Source organism: Strix aluco, chromosome 1 (assembly GCF_031877795.1).
Source record: "Strix aluco isolate bStrAlu1 chromosome 1, bStrAlu1.hap1, whole genome shotgun sequence".
NCBI classification, from domain to species: domain Eukaryota; kingdom Metazoa; phylum Chordata; class Aves; order Strigiformes; family Strigidae; genus Strix; species Strix aluco.
The window spans coordinates 50,072,701-50,082,201 of record NC_133931.1 but is presented as its reverse complement, the minus strand read 5'-3'; the positions used below and the strand labels follow the sequence as shown (position 1 = coordinate 50,082,201).

Below are 9,501 nucleotides of genomic sequence, written 5' to 3'. Positions count from 1 at the left end.
TCCACAGATGCATGCAAATCAATGTCATTTTCCTTCTCATTTGCAGAAGCCAAACATTTGGTAATAACTTCTTTCACCCCCCCTTGACTCAAACAATAGCTTTATCTAAGATCAGTTAGTAGATGAAATCTTATGAGACTGTACATCTTTTTCAATACAGTTGCATCCCCCCAACCCCCAAATCTCTGTCATTCCCTGATCAGATAGGCTGAAAGTTTGTCACTAAAGCAAGCTCAAGGTGAAGCTTAAGTTCTTCAGAGACTTTGTCATTTAATGCTATTTATTTCTCCGAATTAAATTATTCATACAAAACTCACCTATAAATTGGCCTCCATTCTTTATTAGCATGTTAAACTTTTCTTCCTCATTTGTTTTTTGGAAAATATTGGTACATGAGCCATTTTGTTGTCTGCAAATTAACAATTAATTAACACACTTCCACAACAGACAAGACATATAGACATACAAAGCTTGGTGTACATTCGTTTTTTATTTAACATCTTCAATGGCCTCCCTACAAGGAAAGGAGAGATTCATTCAGTATTTGAGGTGTGAATTAATACTTATAAGAGCAAAGGATCTAGAGAGCTCCACTGTGTCCGTGGAAAAGATGCTTTTTACACCAGGGCCAAATCCAAGTGAAAACTAAGACAGTTTTCACATGAGTTAGGAGGTTGGATGACACAAAATCAAAACTCTGGCAGGAGCTGCTCTTTAATGTCCTTACGCATAGTGTCACTTGAGAGCAACAGTCATGAAAGTGCATGGCCAAAAAAACCCCCCAACTAAATTGTGCTTGGTAAAGACACATGGGAACTCAGTAACAGCCACTAACTGGCATGGTGCACAACACTGGAGTGGCAGTGTACTGGTGTCCAAGATGATAGCGGCTACAAGAAACCACCTCACCAGCATGGTGCCCTGGGGGCCAAGCCCTGGGCTGTGGGGTCTCCCCATGGTGATCTGGGCAGAGTGGTGCAGCTCTGGTGCTCCCTGCTCTGGTTTAACCAGGATAGGGCTAAGTTTCCCCAGAAGCGTGGGAGGAAGCTCTAGCCAGGTTATTCATATGCCATGCTGAAGTCACGTCTAGGGGCCAGAGCGCGGGAAGAATCGGTGATCGCGTGGGGTTCGCGCCGCCGGGTTTTCTCTCACTGCTATATTGGTAGATATTTTGCCCTGTTCATTGTTATTACTATTATTCTTATTGTTATTGTTGTTGTTTGTTGTGTTGCTATTGCACTGTTGTATTAAACCTCTCCTTATCTCAGTCTTGGGGCTTTGTATTTCACTCCCTTTGTGGGGGAGGGGCAGCGGCCGCGTGGTCTCAGACCCTGGCAGGGGCTAAACCATTACAAGAGCCCACAGGAAAATCCAGAGGGATTTCTGCCAGGGAAGGTGGGAGTCAGACATCTTGAGTCTAAAGGGGGAGATTTAAGGACACATTGTCCACCTGAGGAAAGGCATGCATCAGGGCAGTTCAAGGGTTGAATATCCCGTCCCAAATGCTTCTCGAGTTAACACCTATGGGTCCGTTTAGGCACAGCAATAGCTCACACAAGTAACAGTGTGTGCGTTTACCTGTCCAAGGCATCCCTGCACCTCCTCATCAGTGCTGAACACCTGCACCTCTCTGCACCTCATGATAATGATTATTTCTGGGCTGCTTCTTTCTCCTCTTCTTTGCTCCACAGCCCCAGGGAACAGGCTGGCTTCCACTATGAGTGCTGCTAGTCACATACAGCATCACCTCTGACTTGGGTTGCCCAGTATGCTTTACCTTTCCCCCTCAAGGCTGGCTCATCCTGCTGCAAGGAGATGTGCAGAGCATGCTCAGTTACACACTGGCACTGTAGAGGCTGGAGGTGGCTTTTTCCTCTTCTGAGGAGAAAACTGAGGGAGAAACAAGCAGCAAGGGGGTGCAGGAAATAGTCTCTCCTTTCAGCAGGGACCCCCACTTACTCCTGTGGAAGGACTGAAGCCATACATTTGCCTGAGATGAGGGAAAGGACAGCAATAGCGCTAGTTGTGAGCAGTGGTTGGGAACGGAGGAAAAGGACGTTTTACTTGCATCAGTTTCTGGTCAGGCTGTTTCCTTATTCTACCACTTGCTGTATCCAGATGCTGGAATAAGATGCCCCAAACCACTCCAGGAAGCAAAGAATAGGTGTCATCTTTAATTTGGAAGGGCATAGGTATTTCTCCCTATCCATTTTGCAGAGACTTCTCTTCCTCTTGGGACACCCTGGCCACCCATCCTACACCGCCATGCACAGCTGTGGATTGCAGGAACAACTGCATGCATTGGTCAGATAGCACTTGAGGGAGGAGAGGGAAGAGGAGGAGAGAAGGTACCTTTTCTTTTTATAACCAGGACTGTGGGACTCTGGACACAACTGCCTCTAGGATGAATCAGCAATACCCATCCCACCATGTAACACTGCAGCATCCACCCCAACCCTGGGGTTTGCTGGCTGCTGTCAAAGCAGGAAGGACAGCAAAACACAAGTGACTTCAGGAAGCTCTGGGGACAAAACCAGTCCATGGGTTTGGGAGGCAACGGGCATACACACCTTCTGTGTAACAAATTGCTGGGAGCTGGGCTGATGATCAGTCACTGGCAGACCAAGAGCGATCACAGCAGTTGCAGTGAAGTTGCTTCTCAGAACCAACCTTATAATGTCCCATAGCTGCCACCCTAAGACTCTGCTCTATCACCAAAGATGAAGACTATCTTGAATATTGGGATCACATTATGCATCATGTGGTTGACTCCACTGTAAATGAAAAATGTTAATTTTAATGTCTATGGCAGTTCTCTGAAAGGAGGGTCATGTTTGTCAACTCTAGTGCATCAATCAAAATGGGGTAGTGGACTGGGACTTCAGATCACAGGCATACCTAAATTTACTCTGTTCAACAGTTCAGCTGCTGTGTTATTTGTAATTTTATGCATTTGTATTCAAGAGCATCCTTCAATAAAAAACAGGTCTAAAACCAGCTACAGTCTAATGGTAATCAAACAACCAAGCCTTGCAACTGAGATGCTGCAAACATTTTAGAAAATTAGCCAATGCTTCTTTATTAATAAGTGACAGAAAGTAAAAAATACATTCAAAAAATAGTTTCAAAACCAATTTCTAAAGCAGACACACCAAAAAAGAATCATGCTACTCTGAATGCTTTTTTTTTAAACCATTAAAAGAACATTAGGTGAGCTAATGCAACAGCTGGCTGCGCTACCGCTTCCACAGTATAATCCATAATGGTAAAAGCAGCTTTTTCAGGCATTTTAGTGCAATTTATGCTGTTTACAGGTCTTTTTTTGTGCATTCTCCTATAGTTTAATGTCAATTGATGTTACTCTAGCTTATAAAATCCCCACTAAGTCAAGACAACTCCACTTAGCAGTAACTTTGTTTCCTTTCAGGGCTAATATCAAAGTAGTTGTTTTGAATCCCAGAATGATAAATATCTAATAGAAGCCTGAAGCTATTCTGGTGCTATACAATTGGTGATGTATAATTGAACATTAAGTAATCCAAGTAATAGAAGTCATAGGTCAGCTGTCTCTCCTCCTTAGACAATTCCTTTAAGTATTGCCTCACTACTTCTGCACTTGTTCTCTCATCAGAGGAATGTCTGTCTTTGAATTTAGGAAACTTCAGCTCAGCTGGAGCACCTACCAGCTGCAAAAAGTAATTGGCATCTTCTTCCAGGGTTTCAAACTTTCCTATAAAATCATAGTTGATGAGGCAGGGATAGCAGAGCTTACTGACTTGTTCCCAATGAATGTCCATTCCTACTGGGCGATGGGAATCTAACAAATATTGGATAAACTCCTTGAACTTAACTCCTGATCCTGTTTTCAATGACTCTTCATTTGCATTATGTCTATACTTCTTAATTATTGCCTTCCCAAATACTGGATGGTAATAGCTGTTTGGATGTTCAAACTTATCCCTGAAGGCAGATACCAGTCTTTCCATAGGATCACGTACAAATATAGTCTTGGTGTAGGTGTTCAAGCGTGTGTGTATCCCTTTTAGGTCATAACTGTCCAGTCTCCTTAGATGCTTTCCATAGTGCACATCATCATGGGAAATGTTGTGTGCTGAAGTGGCGAGTCCATTGAGCACCATGAGGACCCTTTTCCAATTGGAGCAGCCTGCTTTCGGCACTTCGCAGTACAGGACCTTGTGCCTGTCCTCCACGTAAATTCTTGACACCAGGTGCACAAGGTGGGTCCGCAGCTTCTTTCTGCTGTTGTATTTCTTACAGAAGTCATGCAGGAAGGACCTGCGCTTTTCCTGGGTACTATCCACATCCTTCCAATTGCCACCTTTGACTAATGTCTTGTTTAAAGGGTGCAGTGCAGGAGGTAAATATACCCCTCTGAAGTGGCTGAGAGGTGACTCACTCATCTTCTGCTGGTCAGACAGTTGGCTCACCAAGGAAGCAGCCACCACACCAAAAGGGTCAGCCTTGCCCCGCCAGTGCCTGCCACCTGAGGCAGCCATCTCGTGCTTACTGAGGCCAGGAGGAGCACTGCTGTTCCACGCTGCTCTCCTTGTCATCCCCGGAGGTGAGAGTATGAAATCCTGCAAACAGGGAAAGGAGCAGAGCTTACAATGCAGGGACAGCCCAGCCCAGCCTATTCACATTGCAACAGTAGCAAGGATGGTGATGCACACTCACCACCAAGCCGCGTTTAGTACTACAAAGGCTCTTCTGAACCACTCAATCAATACAGCTAATTTAGCAACAAACTGGGCTAATTACTGAAATACATGCTTCTGAAGCTTACCTGTTAGCACGCAGTAGGTCTTCCGAGAAAAACAAAGAGCTTAAACCACACCTTTCAAGAAATCAGAAGAAGTTCACACAGGGAAGCTGACAGTCCTGGTAGGAGTGGGCCAGGTGCTTTTCTCTACCAAACACATTTTCCGCTGTGACAGCACTGGTTGAGTTGCACGGCTGCTAATAGCTCTCTGGAGCACACTGTCACAGTCACATTAACGGCTGCTCAATCTGCTTCCACCACTGACATGGAGCAGGCTTTGTCCCCAGTGGTGGTAGTGGGTAAACCTAGGGCTCCTAAATAGCTGACATCAGTGGGTTTGAGTGGGGTGTAGTGACAGAGTAAATCCTCCCTCCAAAAAGGTCCTATTCCTGTCCCCCTACAGATAGATCATGGAAGTGTGATGCATTGGACTGCACGCACATACACGTGTTTGCAACACAGATGCCTGAACCTGAGCTAGCTGCTTTCACAGCTGATAAGGCAAAACAGGTGCCTTTAGAGCCTATTCCATCTGACTTATTTAAACATCAACATTAAAGACATCAACTAACTAAACATCAACTAGTGACCCTGCAAAGAATGTGAAAAGATGAGACTTTCCTCCCAAACATGTCTTTTAATGTCCCCAGCCACCGCGCAGTCCACAAGCTGCAGAAACAGCAAAGCTTGGACTGTGTTTTGCCATCAAATTCTTCAGGGTCTTGTGTCATGCAAGTTGACTAAAGACTTTCTTGCAGTTAGGGTATTTCTGCTCTCTCATTCCCAAGTGGATTCTCGTGTGTCTACTAAGACTTGTAGATTTTTTTCTCCTGTCAATAGGGAAGCCTGCTTCATTGGGACATCTATACAGCTGCCTATTTTCATTACACTTCTGGAGAGGGCGGATGCTTGTTTTTAACCATCCTGTTGCAAATACCAGATAGCCAAATGGTTAGCTGGACACTCATGCACAGACTGCCTGACTGCTTTCATAAGTTGAACTTCTTTGGAAACCTACATAAAAAGACTCTTCTGCCATAAACTGATTAAACATTTACTAGAAAGTTGATTTGTAGACTGGCAGACTATAAGTGTGAATTTGGGGGGATGGGAAAGTTCGCAGGCCAACTCAAATAAGGTTGTTAAAAATTCAGAGGAATAATGTAAGAAATGGTAATGCATGGAGCACAATTTGAATTCCAGTTTTAAATAATGCCTGTGGAAAAACAAGCAGTTCCAAGAAAAGTTAGCCTATCTTGCAGTGTAATAATTTCCAATGACAAAAACAAAACTGGGGGATCAGGCTATTCTATATTGCTGCAAATCACTGACGATGAGGTCTTTGTTTTCACTTAACTGAGTAAAATTATTTTGGTATTGGTGAAAGCAAATAAAAGAACAGAGCCATGCAGGACTTGTACATCTGTGAAAGAGGGCATGTTGGCATTCTTAGAGATGCCAAAGGGTACTTGAATTCTTTCAGTTTGATGTGGTCAGTTTTTCTAATATAATTTATTTTCTAAATTCCGTTGTGTAATGTTTAATTTTGTAAAACAACTGAAGCACATGTGCCTAGAGACTTATCCCTTCTGCCCTAGGACAGAAAGAATTCAGGAGCATAGTTAGTGTGTAATAACAGAAGGTAGTACTCATAGTAAAACAGGGGATGACTATGAGCCTGATGGGAATTTCAGCATCACAGTGAATGGTGACTTACAAGTGCTACTGCAGAACTACAGACTTACAAATATATTAAATGCCTTTGTCACGTCCCGCTCAGACGAGGGAGACAAGTGACTCAGATTCTCAGCCTTGACCCTAAAAATGTGAAAATGAAAAATATGGGGTACACAGAAATCAACCACACAGTACCAGGCTCAACAGAAGTAGGAATAAAGTTACACTACAATGCTAAAGTAACCAAAGACTGTAAACTCATCGCTGCGGCTCTGGGGAATGTTATAATTTACAAGACAGTTTCCAGTGATACGTGACTGTACTGGTGTTCCCCAACACAGAGAAAATTCAAGAGAGGGCAGCAGTACCTCATGACTTCCTATGGTATGTAAGCTGAATTTAGGAGTCTATTTCAGGAGATATTTCAGTGCAAAGACACTTAAACCATCTGAATTTCAAACTAATGCCACTAAACTGAGCTCTACACTTCAGAGGAAATTCAGCCTGTGGTCCTGAACTAGTGGAAGATGCCTCTGTTCCACCAGGCCAGGAGGGAAAAGGACAGACTGAAAGGTGTGTGGTCTTGATTTTGTTCCATTTCAAACAGTCTGCAACCTCAGGAGATAACCCAAGGAGCTGTGAATACAGCTGTAGGAACCACTACTGAAGGATTTTTCACTGGATTAAAGAATTCAGAGAAGGATGGGCATAACTATTCAAAGAAATCTCAGGTAACACCCTAAAGGAACAACATATGCACAGTGGGAGTCACTTGAAAGGGGTTCCCTCCAAGCAAGATGAAGCAAAAGAAGAAAAAATCTATCAGGGAAAAAAAGCCCCAAACGTAAGGGGGAAAAAAAAAAGACCTAGGGGAAAAACAATGACACGGGAAGTTCTGAGGACAAAAAAATTATCTAAATATGTAAAATACTATTAGTTGCTTCCCCTCTCCACTTCCCCTTCTCATTGAGACACATATCCCATAGTGAATACAACAGTGTTGTGTAATAAATGTTATTATAAGCTCCACGAGGGATAGTGTGCTTGCAGTAAATGCTGGCTGTAACTTTCTCTCTCTAAGAATGGGAATGGGTGGTAATTTTCAAAGGCTTTACATTGACATTGAAGTTTACCAACACACACACACAAAAAGATATCAAACCTTCCTATACACTTGTGTGAGTAACTAGGTTAGTAGTTAGTAGAGGTGAGACAAATGAGCAGATGAATCAAGCTTTACTTTTGATGAGAAATGTTTAACTAGAAAGTTTTCTTGGGAAACTAACAGAAATTGTTGAATAAATAGTGCCATATTTCTTAAACAAAACTACCTGACAGTCTGGCATATTTAGCTGCTATCACTCCTATGTGCATGACAGAGCCGAAAACCACACACTCTGAAAGGATTTTAATGTTTTATGGTACTAGGCTTACACAAAGTGAGATGCCTTCTTTGGATTCCTCTTGGTGCCAATGACTTTTCAATGCCCATTTTATGACACTTTAAAGATCTGATCACCTCCATGTTGTGCTGATTTTTTTCACAGTGGGAACAGGAAAAGAAGAAACTCGCAAATGCAATAAACACTTTTTTAAAAAAAATTGTCCATTATATCTATGTTCCTAACAGTCCACCTCGCAAGCTGCTGAGCACCATTATTTTAGAAAATGCCTGAATGTACGCCAACAGGCAACACACAGGTAATCCCACATCAGCCACTAACTCTGGATCCAGATCTTCCCATGCAAACACTCCTTACCAGACTATTTGAGACAAATGTCCAAGTGCAGGGATGGCCATTCATGGCTTTCCAAAGAGCTGCTAAGTTTGGGAACCAGCTGCCTGGCATGGGAGATGAACTCCATGGTCACCTTGGAGAGATGCAAGGCTGTCCTTGAGACATGCTGACAACCTATGCAGCAGGTTGTGTACATTTCATCCAAGAAATAAAATCCAGTGACATGTTGCAATTACGTGCAAGTGACGTTGCTAGCAATTACACAGAGTGCCTTATTCTCTGTTTGCATTATCACATTTGAAAGCAAGTTAAGAAATGGCAATATGTACAATTTAGAAGGGTATGCACATCGCCTCTGTCTCCCTTTAGCTAGGCAGGAACTGAAGACAGATTTTAAAATTAGTTTAAATACAACGAAAAAAAGGAATTTAACAGAGTGTTAGTGTGGTGTTTGGCTACTGGCAGGCAACTCAGTGAAGCTGCTGAAACAAAAGGCATTTATGTATCATTAGTGAGTTAATGGATTTTTTTTGACATTTTTATTGCTGGAGACTCCCTGCTCCTCCACATCCACAAAAGGGTTTCTCCTCACTGTAAAAATAAGTAGCCAATACCTTCTTTTACACACATTGAAGCTGTCCTTTCCTTTAATACCTTCACAAGCCACTGAGGTAGAAGAGATTGACTGTTGCCAAGAATGGTTAAGACTCATCCAATTATGCTTTGTGGTGGTTTTACAATGCACGGGTGGGATCTCATCTAGACAGTTTGCAATTAGAGCAACCCACCATGCAAAAAGATAATGATGTATTGGAAAGAATGATATTCTGAGGCTGATTTACGAAGATTTAATGGCCTTCAGTGCAGACAGTGCTATGTTTCCCAAATGCTTTAGTGCTGGATCTTCATTTTTACTAACAAGAATAATAAAATTAAGTGATCCCAACAGAAAGCATAGGACAAAGAATAGTTGAAGAAAGAAATATTCTGTTTTACTGCGCTTTTCTGTGCTGCCAAATGACTACATCCTAAGTATCAGTAATGTATGTTTGGTTAACATCTAGATAATATGTCTTCTGTCCTAAAACATGCTTCCTGAAATAGTCCTCTAAGATGCTTCTTAGGAGCAACTGCATGAAATCACCTGGGAGCCTACTGTGCTCTGCTTTTTACTGTGGCTTGCACTTGACTGTTGAAGGTTTGAGTGACCTGAGGACCCTGTCAGCACTATTATATTAAACAGCTAACATGGGTGCTCTTCAAACACATGGATATTCAGAGATGATAAAAACTTCATTCCTTAGG

General features: G+C 42.6%; 1 protein-coding gene across 6 annotated transcripts in view; it reads right to left on the bottom strand.

Moving 5' to 3' along the window:
- Positions 1–3,053: 3,053 nt before the first annotated feature.
- The window catches only part of CHST9 (carbohydrate sulfotransferase 9), a 92,338-nt gene continuing 85,890 nt past the window's right edge, over positions 3,054–9,501 (bottom strand). For all 6 annotated transcript variants that reach the window (XM_074820363.1, XM_074820379.1, XM_074820371.1 and 3 more), the window contains one exon: positions 3,054–4,598. In XM_074820363.1, the coding sequence (XP_074676464.1) occupies positions 3,501–4,598 (1,098 nt within the window). In that variant the 3' untranslated portion in view covers positions 3,054–3,500. The remainder of the gene's footprint in view (positions 4,599–9,501) is intronic.